The 26174-nt window shown below is 35.5% G+C and overlaps 2 protein-coding genes across 2 annotated transcripts; both read left to right on the forward strand.

The window, feature by feature from the left end:
• Window positions 1–2326: 2326 nt before the first annotated feature.
• Window positions 2327–4094, forward strand: LOC143571504 (protein C2-DOMAIN ABA-RELATED 4-like). Its single transcript, XM_077056912.1, has 3 exons — window positions 2327–2437; window positions 3472–3567; window positions 3804–4094. Exons 1-3 carry the CDS (start codon window positions 2327–2329, stop codon window positions 4092–4094), a joined length of 498 nt encoding a protein of 165 aa, XP_076913027.1.
• A 3257-nt stretch (window positions 4095–7351) lies between these two features.
• LOC143571511 (putative serine/threonine protein kinase IREH1) lies at window positions 7352–23411 on the forward strand. The gene is made up of 17 exons (XM_077056918.1): window positions 7352–8023; window positions 11169–11236; window positions 11342–11524; window positions 11982–13292; window positions 13514–13686; window positions 19116–19362; window positions 19506–19598; window positions 19696–19836; window positions 20271–20363; window positions 20476–20677; window positions 20784–20869; window positions 20966–21054; window positions 21347–21398; window positions 21467–21523; window positions 21891–22061; window positions 22689–22766; window positions 23274–23411. The coding sequence occupies exons 1-17, from the start codon at window positions 7360–7362 to the stop codon at window positions 23355–23357; spliced, it is 3792 nt and encodes a 1263-aa protein (XP_076913033.1). The 5' UTR covers window positions 7352–7359; the 3' UTR covers window positions 23358–23411.
• Window positions 23412–26174: the final 2763 nt, after the last annotated feature.

Consider the following 26174-nt stretch of genomic DNA (forward strand, 5'->3'; position numbering starts at 1 on the left):
GACACATTCGTGTACATGCATTGTAACTCATAAATGCATCATATATACATAACAAATGGTCAAATGCACATACCTATACGTATATATAATATAAATATTATTATGGACCGACATTTGCATGTGCATATAAATATATATCTTGGTTTTAAAAGCGAGAGGCGAAGTAAAGCGACGTGGTTTAAAACAAAAGCGCGAAGCGCAAGGCGCAACAGCGAGCGCTTTATACGTGAGGCGAACATATTTATATGATTTTTATAATTGAATATATAAAGGGTTTTATCATCCCGGTCCATAATGTAGCTATATTTAAGGATTATATATGATTTAATTATATAAACCACCTGCACATACAACCTAAAAAGCATATTATACAACATTTGGATGCTTAAAAACCACTTGCGCAGAAAAGACGAACGCCTCAACTTCGTTTTAAGTCGCTTTTTGCCTAAAAATCTCACGTCAGGCTCGCCTTTTAAACATTGCTTGCCTTGACTAACCTAAAGCGAAGAGGTCGTCACCTTAGGTCGCCTCTCGCCTTGGCTCGCATCAGGCACCCTTTTTTAAACCAAGGTATATCTATATATATATATATACATATATACATACATACATCCATGCATCCATGTGTGCGTGTATATATATGCATGCATGCATAAAATTCATATAAAGAATTGTACCTTTATATATACCTATGCACATGAAAATATTCTTATGAACCTACATCTACTTGTATACATATATTTGTATGCATGTATGTATAGATGAATATATGTATAGATGAATGTACCTTTATATAAAGGGATAAAGCCAAGAGAGATCAATGGGTTAGGGGAGGGGGGCTCATAGAATCCTGATGGAGATAATTATGGTGCAGGACATGGAGGTTCATAAATGAATATGTAGGCCACTTATACCCATGCAAATTACCCTTTTTGGATCGTTTCTTTGCCCATAAAATTGCCTTAAAGTGCACATTTTAAGCTTCACCTATGAGATTTTTTGGTTCATAAACTTGAACAAAATTGTGGGATTTTGGGTTTTGTTAAACCACCAAAAATATGCATGAATGGTTGTCAATTATATGCATAAATTGTATATTGAAATTCAATATATGAAAGGTGATGGTTTTTCTATTTACAAAAAGGGAAAAAAAAAAGCCAACGGGCTGGTGGTTCATTGGCTAAGGCAAATCTTTAAAACACTAGAGGTTTGAAGGTTTTGGGTTCAAGTTCCCAGGTGACAGAAATTAATCATTCAAAAAAATGTTAATGGCCTATTTTTAAGACAAACTAGGTGAATCATTTGTTATAATTTTCTATTTAGTATTTGATCATCATATAAATTACGGTTAAGGTTATGTGCATCCAACCTTTCAGTTCAATCACCAGTTTTGTCTACCAGAAGTTCACAAATTTGTTTTTATTTACGAGGGGTAGAGACTACATGGTGATGGGTGACCTCTAGTGTTATTCCTATCCGTTATCCAAACACACTTAAATGCGAAGCTATCTCTTGTTCATGATCAAAGCAATTAATTAAGTGTGTTGATAGGATTTGAGGTCAAATATTTCTTATTAGCTAAGCATATCTTATGTTCGTAGCCGATGTGTAATTCATGTAAGGTGTTATAATCACACCCATTTCCATGTTAGGGACTTGTCGTTCTCGATAAGTTTTTCTCCATCACCCCAAACAACACACTATATGATTTTATTATTATTATTATTATTATTATTATTATTATTATTTTGTTTTAGTCCAGGTTCATAAACAAGACAGTAGTAGATTCAGTAATTTTTATTTTAATTAAGAAAACTTTGAGTGCATGTTTATTATATCACATTAGCTGGATTGATCTATTATTATTATTATTATAAAACTCTTTTATTATAACGTTATTGTAGTTTCTTTTTCAATAAAACAATTTAAGAGGATTGCCGAAATTTAAATATTTTTTTAAGTTCTCTAGTTAATCTGATTCGATTCAAATCCTGTAGTAAGTTGGATGTGTTTCTTACTAGTTTGGTTTGGATTGAACCAACTCCGACCGATACAAACCAATACTACATGGTCCACTCTTCGGTTTCAATGTTTTTAAAATTTCCGGTTTTGGACCTTTGCATATATGGCCAAAGAAATTGATAACATGGGTTATGAATTCTTTTTACCAAATATAGAAATGGATTTGTGAATTCTAACAAAAACACCAAACAAAACAGATGAATGGAATATCATTTGTGACTCGATGCAAATCCATCACAAACATTTGTGATTCAATGCAAAATCATCACAAACATTTGTGATTTGATTCGATTAGGTTATTATAATGAATAATTTGAAAGGTCTTCTTAGAATACGGATCAAAAGAGGTGTGAATCTCGCGATTCGTGATCTCAATACCAGTGATCCGTATATCATCATCAGAATGGGTAAACAGGTTAGCCTTCTCAAATCTACCAGTTTATTACTCTACAATGTATTTGCTTTTAGGATTTTATTGCCATAAATTTAATATTGAACTTATATGTTTTTTTAAATATTCCTGCTTGGTAAAGATGTGATATAATAAACATTAAAGATTACTAAAAAAAAGAAACAAAAATTACTTTTGTTTTAAAGATAACTGAAAACCATACATTTTAAATGATGATATAAATAACATGCATGTTGCTTGGTCACGTGGGGGTGTGCGCTTTCAAAATGAGACGACTGTTAAGAACAAGAATCGTGTAATCATTTCCACAGTAATTAGATGACAAGTTATTAAAGTTAAAGGATAGACAATATATCTTGTAATCGGGTGAATCAATAGTGTACCTTTCATTATTATTTAAGATACTTATAAGTTACTATTATTGTATTCAAGTAAAGATTATAACACGCCAAATAGTGACCTGACACTAGATTTTTGGTGATATATCGTTAGCGTTACTAAGAGGACACATAGTCCTCCCCCTGATTTCCTGAAACCCTGTTTCAATTTCTTAGACAAAGTCAGCAAAAAGGTATAAAAGGTCTCTATTCCACATATTTAGGGGGTGTTTGGGTAAGCTTTTAAACTTGCTTTTTTGTTTATTTGCTTTTTGAAAAACAAAAGCAACTTTTAAAAAGCTCCAACTTGTTTAAAAGCTCACCCAAACACCCCCTTAGTGGAAAAAAAAACCCAGGACGAAATATTATTTTAATCTACTTAATTAGAAGCTCTAGTAACTCTGAAAAATTGATGGGGGCATGGTGTTCCCAGCCGGCCCCCATTTTTTCCATCTTTCTTGGCTCTTCAAGTTCGTCTCCACTCTGTCCCCTTTTACATATAACAGAATAATATTGTTATAAATGCTGAGATAAAAGCAGGTTATACTAAGCATAATAAACCCCTTTATTTACCCGCAAGTGAGTTTTTTTAACTAACAATCATTAGTAATCACTCATGAGTTCATCATTTATTCCATAAATATTTATAATTTTATGCAGAAGGTAAAGACTCGTATCATGGAGAGGGATGTCAACCCCGTGTGGAACGAAGACCTAACTCTTTTCGTTTACAATACCAATCTTCCAATTAAACTGGTAACATTACTTATTCGTTCATGAGAATAACATTACATCCTTTGTTAAGATTCGATTATCTTGTTCTGATTACTCGATATTATACAGTAAGTTTATAAATATGCATCTATATGCCCCTAGAAAATGCAATATATAACAGCATATCAATGTATCATGACTAGGACTATATGATGGTACACATACTAAATGTAGTCTTATATTTATGTTCGTTGATTGTACTTACAACACGATTGCAGGAAGTGTACGACCATGACTTTTTTAGCACAGATGATAAAATGGGAGACGCGGAATTTGACATACAACCCTTTTTGGAGGGACTGAAGAAGAATCTTAAGAACGTGCCAAGTGGCACTATTATAAATCGAATAAAACCGACCAAGTCAAATTGGCTGGCTGAAGAGAGCTACATAACATGGAGAAATAATGTGGTTGTTCAAGATTTGTGCCTTAGATTGAGAAATGTTGAATGTGGTGAAGTCGAAATCGAGCTCCATTGGATTGATGTTCCGGGTTGCAAATTGGTTTAAAACATTATGTTTCATGTCTCGTACATTTTACCAATGTTTGGTTCGTTTGTATGTACATGTTTCATATCATATATATAAGATGTCAAAAACCCAAGTTATTTTCCAAGTTAGATAGTACTTTATTCCTTCACTTGTTTTTCCCTTTTAATGTATACTGTATAATATGTCGAAATCTAGCTCGAGTTTTTTATATCAAGTTGGTTTCTTTTCGATCCAAACTAATTACGATATAGTTAACTTTACAATCCAAATTTCCCTAGAACGTGAAATTCTCACCATTCTTGGGATCATATCAACAGATCTTCTATTTCCTTCCAATTCGTTCGATATAGCTCATTGCTCTCTCTATGCCTAATCTAAAAGAATTTATATAATACTATAAAAATAGTTAACTAAATTTAGTTAAATAATGAAAAAAAAGCTTTATTAAATAAAAGATGATTAAAGGAAGTGGAAACTGACATGATAGCTTAAAACCTAAAACATTTAAGACGATTCAAATATAAGATTAGTTTTAAATGCTATTATGAGTGTGAAACGTATATGGTAGCACCTCCACGATTACACAAACCCATTTACGCTCATCGAAACAAAATGTTATATAATCCTATAGAATGCAATATACACATATTAAGTTATTACGAACACTTGAAATTATTAAAATTGTAGAATTATTGAAGTGTAATTAATACAACATAAAGTTAGCCTTTTAAGATGAGAATATTATCTTTATTTTAAATAAGTTTATGAATTATGAAATAAGATTTTAAGTTGTTAATTAAAAACTCGAAATTATTAAAATTTTGTTATTGTAGTTAATACAACATATAAAGTCAGCTTTTAAGATGAGAATGATATTATATGAAATAAGATTATGAATTTTAATAACCATGAAATAAAAATGCAGATGGTCTTCTAGTCCAATCAATTTCTCTTTGATGGTGTTATTGAGTCATGCTCAGAGTAGATGTGGGCAAATAGAACGGTTAACTGAACTGATTTGAAAATTAAACTGAAACCAAACTATTTTGTAATTTTCTCCACTAAAACTGGTTCCAAACCGGTTAACCGAACCGAAACCGACCAAAACAAGGCAATAACCAGTCAAAATTTGAAAGGAAACGATCGTATTCTGGTCAAGAAACCGATTAACCCTAACGAAAACCGATTATAAATCGTTTTGTGAACCTCTAGCTTGGAGCGTCAAAATCAATATTATGAACAGTTAATTAGCTATTGCCGCTTGTTGGGGCCAAAAGCTTTTATATATAAAAAAAAGGCAAATTGGATTTTAATAATCCTAACTTAACGCAGTTAGTCGATAATAATTCCAACCTATAAAGTAGGTGTCATCGGTCCCAACTTTCACACTATTTGTTTTCATTGGACATTCGTTAAAAAAAACTTAACGACGTTAGTTTTTCCAAATTTCAAATTGATATTTTAGGGTTTTTGATCTGAATGAGAATACGAAAGAATTGATGTAAAACTTAACTCGAAACGATGCTTCAAACAGCTTGATTTTTGTAATTAAAAATTTAAACACCGGAATTGAAGCATCCATTAGTCGTTTGGACCACCGTTTTGAGGTAATGTTACATCAATCGACTCGTATCCGCGTTCCGATCAAAAGTCTTAAAATATCAGTTTGAAATTTCGAAAAAACTCGACATCATTAAGTTTGAAAGAACTTAACGTCGTTAAGTTTTTTTTAACGAAGGTCCAATGAAAACAAATGATATGAAAGTTGTGACTGGTGACAGCTACTTTCTAAGTTGATATTATTATCGGCCAAACTGCATTAAGTTAGGATTTGTAAAATCCAATTTGCCAAAAAAAAACATGAAATAAGATTATCATTTATGAAATAAGTTTTAACAATAACCACGAAATAAGATTTTATGGATCATCAAATAACAATAATTATGAAATAAGATTATGAAAGCAATAAAATTATGAATTATGAAATAAGATTGAACAATAAGACCATCTTATTAACACAATATTATCATTTTGCTTGCAGATATCAGACAGTAAACTTGGTGCTGTTTGTTTTTGCAGACATAAACTGTCTGCAAGCTGATTTCATCTGTTTTCATGTCTGCAACTGAAGATGTGGTCTGAAGATCTGCAAGCTGAAAATATAAGACTGTTTGTTTTTATAAGCTGATACTGTCTGCATAACTGTCAAACTTATCTCACAAGATAGAAGTCATTTATTCAAGTTACATCTAGTTTTTAGTCTTTGCTTGCCATGCCGATTTGGTTTTGGTGGGTGGTGGAAGGTGGTGGTGGTGGATGGTGGTAGTGGCGGCGGACGGTGGGTAGTGGCGGTGGATGGTGGTGGTGGACAATGGGTGGTGGTGATGGATGGTTTTGGTTGGTGGTGGACGGTGGTGGTGATGGATGGTGGTGGTGGTGGGTGATGGATGGTGGTGGTGGCGGTGATGGATGGTGGTGGTGGTGATGGATGGTGGTGGTGATGGATGGTGGGTGGTGGACGGTGGTGGTGATGGATGGTGGTGGTGGTGGCGGACGGTGGTGGTGATGGATGGTGGGTGGTGGACGGTGGTGGTGATGGATGGTGGGTGGTGGACGGTGGTGGTGGCGGTGATGGATGGTGGTGGTGGTGGCGGTGATGGATGGTGGTGGTGGTGGGTGATGGATGGTGGTGGTGGCGGTGATGGATGGTGGTGGTGGTGGCGGACGGTGGTGGTGATGGATGGTGGGTGGTGGACGGTGGTGGTGATGGATGGTGGGTGGTGGACGGTGGTGGTGGCGGTGGATGGTGGTGGACGGTGGCGGCGGGGTACGGGGGTGGTGGTGGCGGCGTACGGTGGGTGGTGGTGTTGGCGGACGGTGGTAGGAGCAGTGGATGAGAGGGTGGCTGCAAAGGTTTTTTTGTGAAGATGTTTTAAGCAAGATTTCCTTGCTTTTCTTTTAAGATGAAAGAAGATAACTTCAGATCTGTTTTAAGAAAAAAAACAAACAGTCTTCAAGGGTAATGTCTGCGCGCCTGCAGACATTAGCTCCCTTGAAGATGTTTGAAGAAAAAACAAACACCCCCTTATTACTCTTTATCAATATTATCGGACAGTAAACATATTATACATACATATTATTATTATTATTATTATTATTATATATATATACATTTTGCTTGCAGTTATCAGACAGACAGTAAACATATTATTATTATACATATACATATATTCTGCTGATACATCATCTTCTTCTTCATCGAAACCCTAGATGATCAGCTCCAATGGTGTTCAAAGGCCGATTCTTCCACTCGAAGAAATCATCCGATACTTCATCTCCAGACGGATCCAACAGTCCTCGATCCACCGGTTCCAGTAACAACAACTCGCCGATCAAATCCGATAAGAAGAAGCCTAAATCATCATCCTCCAAAGACGAACAGCATCATCCGCCTATCGCCTCTTCGTTCCGTCAAACTCTAGTCAAACATCCGTCAAATTCTACTTCAATTTCGCCAGATCAAGTTCTAAACCCTAGCGGTGGCTCGGCATCGGTTAATTCGAGTCGCAAAGGTACCGCGGAGGCTCCGCCTACGGTTTCCCCAATCCTGGCGTCCTCGCTCGGGTTGAATCGGATTAAGACGAGGTCCGGACCGTTGCCGCAGGAGAGTTTCTTTAAATTTGATAGTAATAATAATAATAATAACAATAATAGTAGTAGTAGTAATAGTAAGAGTAGTAAGAGTAAAGGAAGTGGTAAGTTGTCTATACTTGGTGCTAGTAATTTATCGGAGTCGTCGATAAATAGCGAGACGGAGAAGGTGCGGAGTGATTTGGTGAATGATGATGGTGGGAGTACTAGTAAGGAGAGGTTGAAGTCGAGGGAGCAGACTCCGAATGCGTTAGGTCGGTCGCGGTTGCATAATGCGGAGTCTTCGCCGGATGCTGGTATGATTTCGTGAACGTTTTCATCAAATGTGAATTCTATGCAATGCAGTCGATATCACCGATATATCACTGATGTATCAGTGATATATTGGTTATCGGTCCCTTGGTAAAATATCGGTTTGAATGTCGGTACCGATAATATCGTCAATATTGCCCGATATTCCCGATATCAATGTTTTAAGTCTTAATTATCAAATTTTAGTGTTTAATGTTAGCGTTTTAAGTCTTAATCTGTTTCTACTTGCTACGATTGTTAGTGTTTTGCAAGTTGCAAAAGGTTAATTTGTTAATGGTAGGAAAGTACACTTAATTTGCATGATATTAAAATTACCGATATCTCACCGCGATAACTGCTTAAAATGTGATTGCATATATCCTGACTTGTAGTTAGTACATTTCATGAAATTGTAGATCCAGGATGTTAGAGTTTCTTATGTTAGGTTTAAGAACAGTACAGATTACATGTTTTATCGATTGGATTTATGTTCATTAGTAGAGGAACTTGTAGATATATAAAAGCTTTTTACCAAAGCTAATTGAGGTGAAATTATGTGCTGCCCATATTAGGTTCTATTGCTTATGTTAACGCTTAATCTATACTGAGAATATCGTAAATATAATTATGGCTAAATGGAATTTGGTCTATAGTTTGTTCCGTGTTAAATGCCATGTCATGTAGGCATCCAGTTGCATCTTATATATATATGATGAAATTATATGTTCAGGATGTTAGAGTTTATTATATTAGGGGTTATTTAGGTGGACTGAAGTTAGGAGCAGCCACTCATGTTTTACCGGTTGGGTTTATGCTAATTAAAGTAGGAACTTGTAGACATATATCAGCTTTTGCCAAAGGTAATTGATGTGAAGTTATGTGCTGCCCAAATTAGGTTTTATTGCTCATGTTAATGCTTAATCCATACTAGGAATATCTTAAATATAATTATGGTTAAATGGAGTTTCATGAACATTTTCATCGAAGGTGATTGTATATATCCTGACTTGTAAGTAGTATGTTTCATGAAATTGTATGCTCAGGATGTTATTATGTAGGTATAAGAACAGTAGAAATTACATGTATAGGTTATCTAGGTGGACTAAAAGTTAGGTGGACTCACTCATTTTTTACTGGTTGTATTCATGCTCAAAATATAGGAACTTATAGAGTTGTAGACACACATCAGCTTTTACTAAAGCTAATTAATGTGAAGTTATGTGCTACCCAAATTAGGTGTTATTTGCTCATGTTAACACTTAATCCACACTAGGAATATTTTAAATATAATTATGGCTAAATGGAAATTGGTCTATAGCTTGCTCGGTGATGAAATGTTGTGTCCTGTAGACCACGAATTGCATCTTATATGTGATGAAATTGTTTAATTTCTTCTTGAACATTGAGTTTAAAGTCTGCCTTCTGCAGGCTATTACACTGCTTGTAACACGCCCAACGAACAATGCCTCATGTTTGTTGTTAGCTATGAACTAGCTTAAAATTTCTTCTATGCTCCTTTTGAGTTAGGGCAAGCATTTGAAGTTACACTTGTAAACTATAGGGGACTATAATAAAAATGAAGCAAACTTAGTTGTTTATGAAAATGAGTTAGAATTTATTAGGGGCATATTGTAGCTTGTAGTGACATGGTTGAGACTTGAGAATCAACCCATTTTTGCTTAGTTTTTTAGAAAGACAAGATTTCCTTATTTAAATCCACATATCACAAGCTCTAGTTACCAAGTCAAGATTTCCTTTTGATCCACATATCACAAGCTCTAGATACTAAATTCATGTTGCTATCCGTATAAAAGGAAATTAATCATTATGGTTCAAATTTGGCTTTCTTTGAAAGGTCAAACTAACAAGTCAAGATTTCCTTTTATAAGCTCAAGTGATATTTAATAAATTTAATATCATCACATCACATGAAACATCTGTCCTCCTTTAGTAATTAATTAAAAAGGTATGTTTTGTGCAAGTTAATTGGCTTACTAACTTTTTTAAGTGTTTAATGTTTATTATATGTGAGTATATGATAATTCATAATCAAAGAATTACAATGTTTTGACCTTTCTATTTACTTAAATCATCAAAGGCGTTAACTCTAATTTTTATACCAAAGGGTTAACTACCAAATCAACATTGCAACCAGAGGACCTGTATGGTCCATGCGCATATCCTATTGATTCTAAAAATTATAAATGCGCTTGATGCCCTCGGGAAAATGCATCAATGCCCTAAGTTTTCTGTTATCTGTGTTATGTGGCATAAGAAACTAATAAAAATGAAAACTTTGTTGAAGAAACCGTTATGTACAGCATAAAGCATAGATTACATCTGACAAGGAATTGCAGTGCCCGATGTGGTTTGCGGGTTCTGTTGGTTCTGTGAAAGTGAGATTTATCAGGATTCTATGTTTAGTAACTTTTTAAGTTATAATGTTATACAACAGTCAACGCCTAAAAGCCCCAACACATAGATTCAGGGTTGTCTTTTGAGCATGCGTTTTTTGGATTTAAACTGTTGCAAAAAATGGATCATTTCTCTATAAATGGCAGTTGTTTTAATGGGAATGGTGTTCAGGTTTTATATGGCACAATTAGCATACAAAGATATCTTTTGTAAGTGTGGATTTATTTCATTCTCCGTAATTGTATAACACTCTAAATATCTTAACGTGACGTCTGTGAAGTAATGGCAATTTTTATTGGATGGTTTTATATGATGCATATAGTATTACAGTTATACACATTAACTTTTTTTTTCTTTGGTCATATAATTTTAATCTTACAAACCTGTGGTATTTATTTTGCTATCGAGATAATGTGATGTGGGATCGGCTGCTTCAATATAGATAAGTTAATCTTTGATGTCTTAACTTTCAGATTCGTTTATTATGAGAAATTATTAAACAAATGCTTGTTTTTGATTTTTATACATCTGTTATTTGAACATTTGTATAACAATATAAAGTTTATTACATTTTTTTCAGGTAAGGTAAACATTTATAATTCACGTTGGAAACATTTAACAGAAAGGAGTTTAGGATATTAAATAAACACATCTGAAAGTATTTAGTTATTAATGGACATTCTACCCCCTTCACTTTTATGGCCTAAAAATCTTATTAAATTTATTGAATGTTAGGGCATTTGAATTTGAGGGGATTTTCTGGAGGCTTGAGGAGTTCAGAAGTTTGTACTCCAGAAATGAAGGTAAGTTGCTGTGACAGCTCTATAACTGTCATAGTTACACTGCCAGGTTTAACAAAATCAGTTCTTCACACTCTGTGCTTAAAGAATGTGTTCTGCAATTTGTAGACATCATATGATTGTGAAAACCCAAAGGAATCTGAATCGCCTCGCTTTCAGGCTATACTTAGGGTTACAAATGCACCTCGAAAGAGATATCCTGCTGACATCAAAAGTTTCTCCCATGAACTTAACTCAAAAGGCGTACGACCTTATCCATTTTGGAAGCCTCGTGGCTTAAATAACTTGGAGGTTAACACATATATATTTTTAATCTATCTAATATATGCTTCGGTGCTTTTTTTTCCTCCGTATTTTGAGTTTGTTTGGTTTGTTGGATATTGGAATGGAATTAGCAAGGTAGTCGAAATATAACTACGCCCCGTTATCATAATAATACATATTAACCATAACAAAAGCTTTTTAAAATTAAAACCTTAGATGATATTTTCATAAAAGATATATTTTCTATTTACTCTTGGGGAACACAAAAGTAGTTTGATTAAAACATTCTGTCTTGTTTTTAAATTTTCGGTTTTCGAAGATTACATGCATTTTTTATTCTATATAATGATGGAACAGAAAAAAAAACATGTCCATAGAGTGAAAATTAACCAAATCAAAGGAATCCACTCCATTCCATTCCACAAACAAACAGATTTTCTATATTTTTAATACCTTATTGATTTTGCTATGTCACTTTGTGCAGGAGGTTTTGGTAACTATACGAGCAAAGTTTGACAAAGCAAAAGAAGAAGTTGACTCTGATCTACATGTATTTGCAGCCGATTTACTCAACATTCTTGAAAAAAACACAGAAAGTCAACAACCCGAATGGCAAGAAACTTTAGAAGATTTACTAGTTTTAGCTCAAAGATGTGCTACAACTACCCCTGGAGAATTTTGGCTGCAATGTGAAAGTATTGTTCAAGATTTAGATGATAAGCGTCAAGAACTCCCAATGGGAATCTTGAAAAAGCTTCATACCCGTATGCTTTTTATTCTCACAAGATGTACCAGATTACTACAGTTTCATAAAGAAAGTGGATTGGCTGAAGATGAACTCGTGTTCCAGCTCAGACAATCTTTAAATCCTTCAGATAAAATCATTCCTCAAAAAACATCAAAACCACCATCAACAATAAAATATTACAGTCAAGAACAACACAGACTGCATGATTCGGGATGGAAGAAAGACCAGACAAAGCAAAAAGACATTTCTATCCCTACACCTGGTGTAGACTTAAGTAAAGATGTAGATTTAGATTCAGAATCGCCAACGGGCCGAAACCGTATGGCATCATGGAAGAAACTGCCATCTCCTGGAGGAAAAGTCTCTAAAGAAGTTGTGGCTCCTGTTAAGGACACAAAGGTACTTTCACCCGAGCCTCCTACTGCTAAGGATTCATACTCAACTACTTCCAAGCATCAGCATAAACCTTCATGGGGGTGGGGGGACCACCAATCGAACTATGTAGATGAAAGTTCGATAATTTGTAGGATTTGTGAAGAAGAGGTTCCTACTTTACAATTAGAAGATCATTCTAGAATCTGTGCAATTGCTGACCGTTGTGATCAGAAAGGTCTTAGTGTGGATGAACGATTGGTTAGGGTTTCCGAAATGCTTGAGAAACTGATGGAATCTTATACACAAAAGGATTTGACTTTGCCTGTTGGAAGTCCAAGTCCAGACGCTGCAAAAGTATCTAACTCAAGTGTTACCGAAGAATATGATGTTATGTCTCCAAAACTTAGTGATTGGTCTCGAAGAGGGTCAGAAGATATGCTTGATTGTTTACCAGATGGTGATAATACGGGCTTTATTGATGACATGAAAGGTGTGACATCATCATCCCTGCCATATAAAACACGGTTCGGGCCGAAATCGGATCAAGGAATGACAACATCATCTGCTGGTAGCATCACTCCAAGGTCACCATTGATGACACCTAGGACTAGCCAGATAGATTTGTTATTGGCGGGAAAAGGTTCTTATTCAGAACATGCTGATCTTCCCCAGGTATAATCCAAGTTTTTTTTTCTTTGGTTTAGTTATATTTGTCTTAGGAATTAGGATTAATGTACGCAAAGGCATCAGGCTGTATTTATTAATGATGTTTTGGTGTATAGTGGTCTAGCAATCATATACACTATTTGCTCATTACACTAGAACAGCTAGTTTATGAATTTGATTTGTTGAAATAAAACTAAACGGTTTAAGGATGCTTTGTAATTTTGCAGATGAATGAACTTGCTGATATTGCTAGATGTGCTGCAAATACACCTTCAGATGATGACCGTTCTCTCCCGTATTTATTAACTTGTCTTGAAGACCTAAAAGTTGTTACCGACCGCAGAAAATTTGATGCTCTTACTGTTGAGACATTTGGAGCACGAATAGAGAAGCTTATTCGGTGAGGTTTTTTCCACTATTATTTTTATTATTATCTAGAGGAATAGTTGTATCTTATTATCATCTAAAAAGTAACAAAAGGTCCTTCTTTATGAAGTTTAGGGACCTAATCATGCAAAAAAAAGTACCTTTTCATTATTCCTTAAAAGGTATGGTGATTAAATCATGCAAAAAGGAATTAATTTTTTGTTACGTCCTAAAAGTTAAATATCTAACCGTGCCAAATAAAGTCTAGGACTTTGTTATGTTGTGGTCTCCGATCCATCATGGGTCGGGTCCGGTTTAGACGAATAGACAGAATTAGGAGATTAAGCTGTTTGAGTTTTGGCCAAGCCCAAAAGCTCTAATCAGGCCCAGTTTAGTTAAAGGGTTAAACCCTAATTGTCTAGTCTATATATTCTCTCCTGTACTTGTAAGTTTGTATCACTCAATAATAAGAAAACCCTAGTTATCGACAGTGGACGTAGGTCATACACCGTGACCGAACCACTTAAATCCTTGTGTCTCTTTCGTTTATTCTTTCGGTTTTACTATTGTATTCGTGTTTGTGTGTGACTCCGAACCTAACAATTGGCATCAGAGCCTGGTTCTCGATTATACACACAGTTCCGCTGCCGCCGCTCCGCTGCTACAGTTCCACCGCCGCTGCTACAGTGCCGCCGCCGCCGCTACAGTACCGCCGCCGCTACAGTACCCCGCCGCCGCTATAGTTCCGCCGCCGCTGATTAGGGTTCCGCAGCTGCTGGTTCGTTTTTTCTGATCAGTTTCCAGTCCTTTTATTCCTTGGGTAGTTTGGTTGTTTGCTGTAATCAAAACTCAGTTTGGATAATGGCTGAGGACGGAAAGATCAAAATTGAGAAGTTTGATGGTCAGGATTTTGGATGGTGGAAAATGCAAATTGAGGATTTGCTATGTCAGAAAGACTTAATGGAAGCACTAGAAGAGAGGAAACCGGAAAGTATGAAAGATGATGAGTGGAAGGTACTTGACAGAAAAGCCATAGCTGTTATTAGACTCTCACTAGCTAAGAATGTGGCATTCAATATTGTAAATGAAACTACCACGTATGGTCTTATGAAAGCCTTGTCAAATATGTATGAAAAGCCTTCTGCATCAAACAAGGTATTTCTGATTAGACAGCTAGTTAACACCAGAATGAAGGAAGGGGCATCTGTTACCTCTCATGTTAATGACTTCAACACTATTATTTCTCGTTTGTCTTCTGTTGATATCAAGTTTGATGATGAAGTTCAAGCGTTACTCTTGTTATCCTCGTTACCCGAAAGTTGGTCAGGGACTGTTACTGCAGTTAGTAGTTCTTCTGGGAATACTAAGCTTACTTTTGAAGGAGTCCGGGATTTGATTTTAGGGGAGGACATAAGAAGGAATTCTGGTGAGACATCTAGTTCTATATTGAGCACCGAAGGGAGAGGTAGGAGAAGAGAGAAAGGTAATGGCAGGGGTAGGTCAAAGTCTAGAAGAAGAAGTCAGTCAAAGCCCAGAAAAGACATTGAGTGTTGGAATTGCAAAGAAATGGGGCATTTCAGAAACCAATGCCCTAACCCCTCAATTTCAAAAGAAAAGAAAGAATCTAAGAAGGAAGTTAATCTGGCCACCGGTTCAGATGATTCAGAAGGTTCAGAAGAGACTCTTATCTGCTGTGTTGAAGAATCAACAGATTCATGGATTATGGATTCTGGTGCATCTTTTCATGCCACTTATAGCACGAAGAAGATGAAGAATCTCCGAACAGGTAATTTTGGTAAAGTTCGTTTGGCTAATAATCATGCTGTTGATATCACGGGGATGGGGGATATTGAACTAAAAACTTCATTGGGCACCTCATGGACTCTAAAGGATGTTCGGGTCGTTCCTAGCCTTAGAAGAAAGCTAATTTCTGTTGGGCAGTTAGATGACCAAGGATATGATGTTATGTTTGGTGGGGGTCAATGGAAAGTTGTGAAAGGGAATCTTGTGATCGCCAGAGGTAAAAAGAAGGGCACTTTATACATGGTTGAAATTCCAGCTGATGGGGTAAATGCAGTGACCAGTGGACCGAGTCAGTCTAGTTTGTGGCACCACCGACTCGGCCACATGAGTGAAAAAGGGATGAAAATGCTCGTTGCTAGAGGAAAAATTCCAGAACTGAAGAAGGTTGAATCTGAATTTTGTGAACCATGTGTTTTCGGTAAAAAGAAGAAAGTATCTTTTGTGAAGACCGGAAAACAACCGAAAGCTCAGAAATTGGAGCTTATTCACTCTGATGTCTATGGACCAACTTCAGTCTCTTCTTTGGGAGGATCGCACTATTATGTCACCTTCATTGATGATTCGACACGCAAGGTATGGGTTTACTTTCTTAAAAATAAATCTGATGTTTTTGATACTTTTAAGAAATGGAAAACTGCTGTTGAATTGGAAACTGATTTGAAGGTGAAATGCTTGAAGTCGGATAACGGTGGTGAATACGTTAGCAAAGAATTCCGTGATTATTGTGAAGAGTACGGTATTCGGATGATCTTTACAGTCCCCGGCACTCCTCAACAAAATGGAGTGGCAGAACGAATGAACAGGACGTTAAATGAAAGGGCAAGAAGTATGAGACTTAATGCCGGGCTTCCAAAGACGTTCTGGGCAGATGCAGTTAACACTGCAGCTTATTTAATTAACCGGGGATTGTCAGTACCGCTGGGTTTCAAGACACCAGAAGAAGAGTGGAAAGGTAAAGCTGCAGATTATAAGCATTTGAAAGTCTTTGGGTGTAGCGCTTATGATCTAGTGAAAAATGACAAGCTTGATGCTAAAGCTAAAAAATATGTTTTCATTGGATATGGGTCAAACGAAATGGGCTACAGGCTTTGGGATTTAGAAAGCAGAAAAGTAGTCAGAAGCAAGCATGCAACTTTTAATGAGGCTGAGTTATACAAAGATAGAAACACTTCAAAATCAAGGGTTCAGAAAGAGCAGGTTGAATATGAAATTGATGCTCAGAAAAAGACAGTTGAGTCAGCTACCGAACCCGAGACAGAAACTGAAGAAACCACAGTTCCTGAATTTGAAGATGATGATATTGGTGGAAATGAAGAGTCAGAGGGAGTCTCTGACAGTGGGAGTTTAGAGTCTGAGGATGAACAGTCTCCACAAGAACCTGACCCGCCTCAGCACTGGGTTAGGAGGTCCACCAGAGTTTCTAAACAGCCGGTACGTTACAAACCTTCAGTTAATTATCTCCTTTTAACTGAAAATGGTGAGCCAGAGAGTTATTATGAAGCACTTAAGTTGAAAGATTCGCTCCAGTGGGAGCATGCTATGAAGGAGGAGATGAACTCTTTGAGTAAAAACCAGACATGGGTTTTAACCAAGTTTCCACCAGATAAAAGAGTTCTACAGAATAAATGGGTCTATAGAGTCAAGGAAGAACATGATGGGTCTAAACGATACAAAGCTCGTTTAGTGGTCAAGGGTTTCCAGCAAAAGAAGGGAATTGATTATAATGAAATATTCTCTCCAGTTGTGAAGATGACCACCATCAGATTGATCTTAAGTATTGTTGCTGCAGAAAATTTACATCTAGAGCAATTAGATGTTAAGACAGCATTTTTACATGGTGATCTTGACGAGGAGATCTATATGGCACAACCTGAGGGATTTCAGGTTGCCGGGAAAGAAAAATGGGTCTGCAAATTGAAGAAAAGCTTGTATGGTCTGAAGCAGGCACCTAGGCAATGGTACCTAAAGTTTGATGATTTTATGGTGAGAACTGGGTACAAGAAATGCGAGGCCGACCATTGCTGCTACTTAAAGAAGTTTAAAGGCTCATATATCATTCTACTTCTTTATGTAGATGATATGTTAATTGCAGGATCTGATATGAAGGAGATTCGCAAGTTGAAGAAACAGTTGTCTGATGAATTTGAGATGAAAGATCTTGGTCCAGCCAAACAGATTTTGGGGATGGGTATATCCAGAAAGAAAGATGGCTCCATAACACTATCCCAAGAGAAATACATAGGGAAAGTGTTAGAAAGATTCAGGATGAATGATGAGAAGACTAAACCGAGAAACACACCTTTGGGAAGTCATTTCAAACTTACCAAAGACTAGTCTCCCAGAACAGAGGAAGAAAGAACAGAGATGGCTAAAGTTCCGTATGCATCTGCTGTTGGCAGTCTCATGTACGCCATGGCTTGTACACGGCCAGACATTGCTCATGCTGTCGGGGTAGTTAGTCGTTTTATGTCGGATCCGGGAAAGGAACATTGGGAAGCGGTGAAATGGTCACTCAAATACTTAAAGGGTACTTCCAGTTTGGGGTTATGTTTTAAGGGGAAGGATACAATTCTCAGGGGTTATTCAGATGCTGATCTGGGTGGATGTAAGAAGACGTTTAAAAGCACTACTGGTTATGTTTTCACAGTTGGGGGAACAGCAGTATGTTGGATGTCCAGACTTCAGAAAAGTGTTGCTTTATCAACCACTGAGGCAGAATATATGGCAGCAGCCGAAGCAAGTAAAGAATTAGTATGGTTGAGAACTTTTCTTGAAGAGTTGGGAAAGAAACAGGCAGAGTTCTTATATTGTGACAATGAGAGTGCAGTGAAACTTGCGAAGAATCCAGTCTATCATTCGAAGACTAAGCACATCGGGAGGAGATATCACTTTGTCAGAGATTTGATCAGTGATGGTGTTTTCAGTTTGAAAAATATCTCAGGTGCTAAGAATCCAGCAGATATGTTCACCAAGCCGGTGATGCTGGATAAGCTGAAGCTGTGCAGAGCTTCAGCAGGCCTTCAGGAATAATGTTGAGAAGGCGAAGGGTAACTAGGAGGTGCAAAACCAGATGGGTTTCATTTTACATGTACAAGGCAATGCTGGTGAAGACATTTTACGTCTCCAAACGGGAGCAGGTTGAAATGTTTGACGCATCCAAGTGGTGGTTTAGAGAAGATGTCTCGAAGCCCAAGTGGGAGATTGTTATGTTGTGGTCTCCGATCCATCATGGGTCGGGTCCGGTTTAGACGAATAGACAGAATTAGGAGATTAAGCTGTTTGAGTTTTGGCCAAGCCCAAAAGCTCTAATCAGGCCCAGTTTAGTTAAAGGGTTAAACCCTAATTGTCTAGTCTATATATTCTCTCCTGTACTTGTAAGTTTGTATCACTCAATAATAAGAAAACCCTAGTTATCGACAGTGGACGTAGGTCATACACCGTGACCGAACCACTTAAATCCTTGTGTCTCTTTCGTTTATTCTTTCGGTTTTACTATTGTATTCGTGTTTGTGTGTGACTCCGAACCTAACAGACTTGTGTGTGAGAATTTAGTGACAGTCCTTAGTGTTTATTCAACAATACGCACTATACAAAACAGGAAATGTGTTCTTTTTCAGTTCTCCTGTGAGAAAACAACTTTCATATGTGTGTTATTTTCAGGGAGAAATATTTGCAGCTATTCGAGTTGGTTGATGATGATAAACTTGATATCACAAGTACTGTTATTGACGAGGATGCACCGCTGGAAGATGATGTTGTACGAAGCCTAAGAACCAGCCCAATACATTCATCCAAAGATCGCACTTCTATAGATGATTTCGAGATTATAAAACCAATTAGTCGTGGAGCATTTGGTCGTGTTTTTTTGGCCAAAAAAAGAACAACTGGGGATCTCTTTGCTATTAAGGTACATTGAAATTGTATAACTGCTTACATGCCTCTTTAAGTTTTATTGTTTATTGTGTTATATTCTAGTTTTTATATTCTAGTTTCTTTGTCTTTTAGTTTAAACAAAATGCCTTAGTAATTATTATCTGTAATTTCCTGCAGGTCCTTAAAAAGGCTGACATGATTCGTAAAAATGCCGTTGAGAGTATATTGGCTGAGCGTGATATTTTAATATCAGTGCGCAATCCTTTTGTGGTCAGGACCTTAGTTTTTTCCTTTTTTTAATAGTTTGTTAAATATTTTCTGAACTTATAGATATCAGCTTTACATGAGTGTTATCATATTGTTTCAGGTCCGTTTCTTCTATTCTTTTACCTGTCGTGAAAATCTGTACCTAGTTATGGAATACTTGAACGGTGGTGATTTGTACTCGCTGTTGAGAAATCTAGGTTGCTTAGATGAAGATGTTGCTCGCGTATACATTGCAGAAGTGGTAAGTTTGACTTTGGTTAAACCATATGAGTTATTATGTTGGCCATAAATGTGGCAATAGGTTGGGCAACAGGTCAATTTTTGCTATGGGTTCTACGAACACTTTTTTTTTCAAGTTGAAGTTTTTTCGATAAATATGTAGTGTGTCACATATTTATACAATATGTCTATTTGATAACAGGTTGAACGGTTGATTTTTGGAATGGATTGACCTGAAAAACACTTATGTTCGAAATTTTATTTTTGCAAGTAAATGTTTAGTGTGTCAAATATTATTTTTTAATAAAATGGTTTAAAAGGCTTTATGCGTTAAAATACATTTAAGTCACTTGACCTACGAGATATGAAGCATAACTTGACTCAACTCATCTGAGTAATGAACTTGAATTGCCACCTGTACTGTCTCATATTAAACATGATATTTACTATATTCAGGTGCTTGCTTTGGAATATCTTCACTCGCTGCATGTGGTTCACCGTGACTTGAAACCAGATAATTTGTTGATCGCACATGATGGTCATATTAAGGTATGCACTTGAAACACGCTGATTTGTGTTTCAAAATGTAGTTATGAAAGTAGACGGTTTTATTAGTTATTAATTATCAACTAAATCTACATAACTCTTTCTTTGTTTGCAGTTAACTGATTTTGGGCTGTCAAAAGTTGGGCTGATTAACAGTACTGACTTATCAGGCCCGGCAGCTAGTGGCACATCACTATTGGGAGAACAAGAATCCCAGTCATCTGTATCTGAAAGTCAACAAGAAAGGCGTAAAAATCGGTCTGCTGTGGGTACACCTGACTATTTGGCACCCGAGATTCTATTGGGAACTGGACATGGTTTGTTAATTATTAACTATAATGATTTCCAATTTTGTAAAACATGGTTATGATTTAATTAAGGTATAAAGTTTGCTATTTAATACTTTATTGCATTCTTTTTTAGGTATGTCGGCTGATTGGTGGTCAGTTGGCGTGATATTATTTGAGCTTATTGTTGGCATTCCTCCTTTCAATGCTGAGGATCCTCAGGTTTATTGCTTTTGTTTATACTCACAGTGCAAACGTTAATTTAAATCGCCTTATTTAATATATTGTTGCTTTTTTTGCTTTGCTTTTTTTTTTCAGACAATATTCGATAACATTCTGAACCGTAACATACCCTGGCCAATGATACCTGAAGAAATGAGCCCAGAAGCAGCAGACCTAATTGATCAGTAAGAGAAATCCTTAAATTATGCTAACAAGAATATTATCTTGTTTTTGTATATGCGAATATATATATAGGGGAAAGTTAACGTACAAATGGAATTAGCATGCTAATTGTGAGAATCTAGTAGAGCAATTATATATACAAGTAGAGTAATTATGTAATTACATCATAGAGTAATTACATAATTACTTTACTTGTATATATAATTTACTCTACTTGATTCTCACAATTAGCACGTTAATTTCATTTGTATATAACGTTAGTTATTAAGAGTTCATATTAAATTATATTTGTAGATTATTGACGGAAGATCCGAACCAGAGACTTGGAGCTAGAGGAACAACCGAGGTATACTCGGTTACGTATTTTTAATTAAGCATGATGCTTAATAATTCGATGTCAAACTTTTTATGTAGGTGAAGCAGCACCCGTTTTTTAAGGATATTAATTGGGATACGCTTGCACGACAAAAGGTGTGTTTTAGATCTCCATGTTGTGTGTAATCTACCTAAAAGGTGGCAGAATATAATTATGATAATAATCTAATTCTTTGAATAAAAACGATTTTAGGATGTTGTGTGCATCAGTATACACTTTTGTTCATTTTCTAGAGAAAAAAAAATTAATGGATTAAAAGTGTTTTAAAAAACAATCATGTTACATTAATAATCTAAATCTTTGAATAAAGCGATTGAGATTGTATGCACTAAAAACATTTTGAGCTATTTTCACTCTATTTGACCACCCGTTAATATTCGACTCTTTTGAGATTGTTAACTACTACATATGAATACTTACTATATGAAGTTATTTTGTATTAATGTTTTCATTATATTTCAGGCTGCATTTGTTCCTGCTTCGGAGAGTGCGCTAGACACGAGTTATTTCACAAGTCGGTATACTTGGAATACTTCAGAAGAACATGGACATCAGGCTAGTGAAACAGAAGATTCTAGTGACGGTGATAGCATTAGTGGTAGTAGTTCACCAACTAACCGCCATGATGAAGTGGTTAGTAGCTTTATTAATTAATTGCATAATTTACTAAATTAAAAAGGTGATTTTTCTATACTGATTCTAGCAAGTTAAACTTTTCTGAAAGATTTTAAAATGACGAAAATGCTGTCAAAGTCAAAGCTTCCGTCTTGTAAAAATATAAAAATAGCTTCTGAAACTACTTAAAAGAATCAACTCTAGGTGAATTGTCTAAACATTTACGAGTAGATTCAGTGGTATTTGCGTCATTTTACAAGTTTAGAAGTGACTAAACTTCAACTTTTTTTTAGCGCATATATCATTTTTATAAATTTTTGGCAAGTTTTATGCTAGAATCAGCATAAAGGTAACCAAATAAGGTTGCGTGAATAAAAGCTTTTGAATACTTAATTGACCTTTGTATGTATTATCGCTGTATCTTATTTAGGGTTACTAGAAGACTCAAGTATGTCTTCTAGTAATAGAAAAAAAAATGGCAAATTGCGAAATTGCCATAAGATTAATTGAAACTGATAATCGTCAAAAGGATACATCGTCAAAACTGATACATAGGCGTTCTTGTTATCCGCATATATTATCCCGTTAAATTATTATTCTATAATTTTGCATTATTCTTTTTGTTTATGGTGACATTTGCAACAGGTTGATGACTATGGAGGTCCTGCAGAACATGGATCACCGTCTTCTGTCAATTACTCTTTTAGCAATTTCTCTTTCAAGGTACATTTAATTATAGTTTTTTTTTATTTAGTGTTATTATTTTCGTGCTTGGTGCGGTTTTCAATGACACAGGCATTCATTAAGTGTTCGGTTAAGAAAAAGTGCATATTTTAAAGTGAAAATAATAATTAGCAGTTTTAGATCACTAATTCAGACTAATTAATCTTTTGTGAATTCAAAATTATAAATTACCATTATGGTGAAATAAGTTTTATAGATTCAAAATGACAAATTTACCCTTAATTGTCACACTTTACTTTTATGTAGCCATAATTAAAAAGTGTTTGCTAAAAAATGTTATTAAAAAACTAAACGAAAAGTGTTATGGGCCGGTCAACCCGGACCTGTTTGACTTGTACAAAAATATAAAAATACTCAAGTTGACCCGTCTGAACGGAAATCTAGAGTTCTTTTCGTCTTCTGCAATTTCACAAGCGCTTTTAGTATATTTGGCGCCTTACATTTTACGTTATGCTGAAAAATATATATTTCACTGTGCTGTTTCAGAATCTATCCCAACTTGCTTCTATCAATTATGATTTGCTTACAAAAGGATTAAAAGAAGATCAACCGACAAAACGGAACGTGTAAATTACTAAATTATCCCTGGAGGGACCTCAATGGAGGCATGAAAGGCTGTAAATATGTAAGTCCATTTGTCCACTAATAATTTTGGCTTAAAATCAGCTAACTAACTTATGAAATACGATTACTGTTTACTTTTCACAGAGGCTAAAATGGTCAAATGAGCCACACGTATATGACCAAAATGATGAGTGTCATCTTAAAAAAACTATTTATTTGAATTAAAAGTATTTAGTTGGAGAAAAATGCCCTCCAAATTTTGTGGTGGTTTTATAATGGAATAATGTTGTCTTTTTATTTTTATATGAAAACATTTGGATTTATGCGTGATTTATTATTATTATTATTATTATTATTATTATTATTATTATTATTATTATTATCATCGTCTGGGCCCTGGGGTGGCAATTTCCGATAAGAATGAGGGTTGTTATATCTAACATGTTTAATAAACGGGTCTTGGTTGGGTTGATGTATTTAGTCCGTTAACTTGAAGTCTTAATATAAGTCGATATGCTGACCATTAACCATTTTTAACAACATACCAACCTAATTAACATGTATAGAACTTGATTATTACCTGTTTGGCACGTTTAAATATATGGGTTAAAATCGGTTTGTTTCGGCTACGCGATTCTAAATGTGTGCGGGTTGGGGTTGATGCTTCTGACAAGAATAAGGATACGGTCGTGTTTGGGTTGAACATTTAACTTGTTTTTCGACCCATCATTGCCAACGCAACCGTTTATTATATTCAAAGGGATATGTACATCTAAATCGATATTTACACTACTTGGTAGTTAGTGCGTTGATGGTACAACAACACAATGAAATCTGTTGCACGAAGTTAACTTCGTTTTTGGTTATCGTGGTGCGACTCTTTTGATGAGGTCACTCGTCATGAACCAATGCGTAATTCACTTTTTTCAAAAACTCATTGAGAATTAGAGAGCCTGGATGGTAATACAGATTCGACCTGAGCTCTCTTGGAACAAGTTCGACAGCGGATAACGAAATCTTGATTGTCTTCTCTATCTAATGAATGAGAAATCTTCTTCAAAATTTCAAATCGTTCTCCCCGCATCCACCCCTCGAGCATATGCTTAAATAGGAATCACATAAGGGTAGTTATAAACCTCTAGTAAAATGACCGCCCGTAACTCAATATTCAGTTTTAGGGATTGGCGACTTACCCATTTAATGACTTTGGCACTGGATATTCCTCAAACGGGTACTGTCGGGTCGGGTGAGTTCAATAATAGACGCCTGTTGGCATTCCAGACTTCCTTCGCCTTTCATGGTCACATCTTTCCGGCTAAGGAATGGGAGATCCTTCTCCTGCTCGATGAATCCAATTTGCATTTCATCCGAGAAAAGCTATATTTTTCTCAAAAATGCCTTTGTCATTTGATCCAATAACGTTCCATCAGATGGGAACTTATTTGATAAATACTGATAACTATCTTTATCGTTATTTGAGCGCATCAGGCAATTCTTTTATTCGCGTCCACAACAGTGAAGTCATTTGGTTTTTGCCAGTGGTGCTATCTCCACTAGCTATACATCATGCCGACATTAAAGCGAAATCTTCAACAACCCATTTAGTGCCTTCCTTTGATTTATTTTCAAAATTTTGTGAGGTTTCAAGACTTTTAATGACAAAATCTTGACTTTATATTTGGAAAATGGTAATAGTTTTGACCATACTAAGACGAAGATTTTTAATACTTTATATTTGGAAAATGGTAATAGTTTTAATACTTTATATTGGATAATCTTTGAAATCTTCAAGAAGATTTTTATTTGAAGGATCCATAGTAGACAATATAAATTAAAAGAAATTACAAATAAAGAAAGGTAGTGGATATGAAACTATGAAAGTGTCTAATATGAGACCATATTTATAGGGGAAAAAATTTAATTATATAATCAAATAATGTTAGATTTTTTAGATAATAAGTTTTATCAAAAAAAATCTTATGAACCAATACGAGGTTGACAAGTGCCGGATAATATAAAACGGTAATGATTAATATTCATTTTATATTAAAAATATATTTTTTTTACAAACTCTGCTTTTTAATAAAGTTTATACCGGTGTGATAAAAAAACATGAACATGATTGTGTTTAGATTTTTTTTAAACTTAATTATTAGAAGTTATTAAAGAAAAACAATATTAAATTTAAACTAGTAAGTATGCAAGAAAAATAAAAAATAAATTAAAAAAGAGAACCACTCATATTACACCATGTGGCATTGAAAAGGTTGAAGAATTGTTTGCAAACCAGTTTGAAAATCACCAAACCCGGGACCAGCCAATACTCGACTGATCATCAAGTCGAGCTAGGGGTTGGTTCAAGCTTGAGCTCGAAATTAAATGAGGCGGCTCAGCTGGGCTCTAGCTCGATTTTGAAGTTAAATGAGTCTAAGATTGAGCCAACAAGCCGAGCCATGGCCCGAGCCGAGCTTGGGATGAATTTGGCTCGGATACAAAAATGAGCCAACTCAGCGTTGCTCTAAATCAAGTTTCTTTTAACTAGTTTTATTCAAGCTTTTATCGAGCGAGCCCGAACTTCGAGCCGCGAGCTTTTTGAACGGCCCTAATGGTGGATTAAAGCTTAAAATACCTAGTTTGTATATACTCTAAAATGTATCAGCTATAAGTCTCAAATCAATAATCTAAATAAAAAAAAACTATTTAAAAAGACAAAAAGATCCTATATATATGTTTCTTAATTCTTTATGCATTTCCTGTGTAGCTTGCAGTTTGGCTATCTGAACACATATATATGACTCAAAAAAACATGAGTCCAACTATATT

The sequence above is a fragment of the Bidens hawaiensis genome, unplaced genomic scaffold (genome assembly GCF_021521415.1).
Source record: "Bidens hawaiensis isolate Kalapana, Puna unplaced genomic scaffold, B.hawaiensis_p1.1 tig00025384_1, whole genome shotgun sequence".
Classification (NCBI taxonomy): Eukaryota; Viridiplantae; Streptophyta; class Magnoliopsida; order Asterales; family Asteraceae; genus Bidens; species Bidens hawaiensis.

Coding starts and splice junctions, on each gene's coding strand:
- LOC143571504 (XM_077056912.1), top strand. CDS start 2,327: ATGAATAATTTGAAAGGTCTTCTTAGAATACGGATCAAAAGAGGTGTG. Junction 2,438..3,471: donor TCATCAGAATGGGTAAACAG/GTTAGCCTTCTC, acceptor AATTTTATGCAG/AAGGTAAAGACTCGTATCAT. Junction 3,568..3,803: donor CCAATCTTCCAATTAAACTG/GTAACATTACTT, acceptor ACACGATTGCAG/GAAGTGTACGACCATGACTT.
- LOC143571511 (XM_077056918.1), top strand. CDS start 7,360: ATGGTGTTCAAAGGCCGATTCTTCCACTCGAAGAAATCATCCGATACT. Junction 19,363..19,505: donor GGGATCTCTTTGCTATTAAG/GTACATTGAAAT, acceptor AATTTCCTGCAG/GTCCTTAAAAAGGCTGACAT. Junction 20,678..20,783: donor TCTATTGGGAACTGGACATG/GTTTGTTAATTA, acceptor ATTCTTTTTTAG/GTATGTCGGCTGATTGGTGG.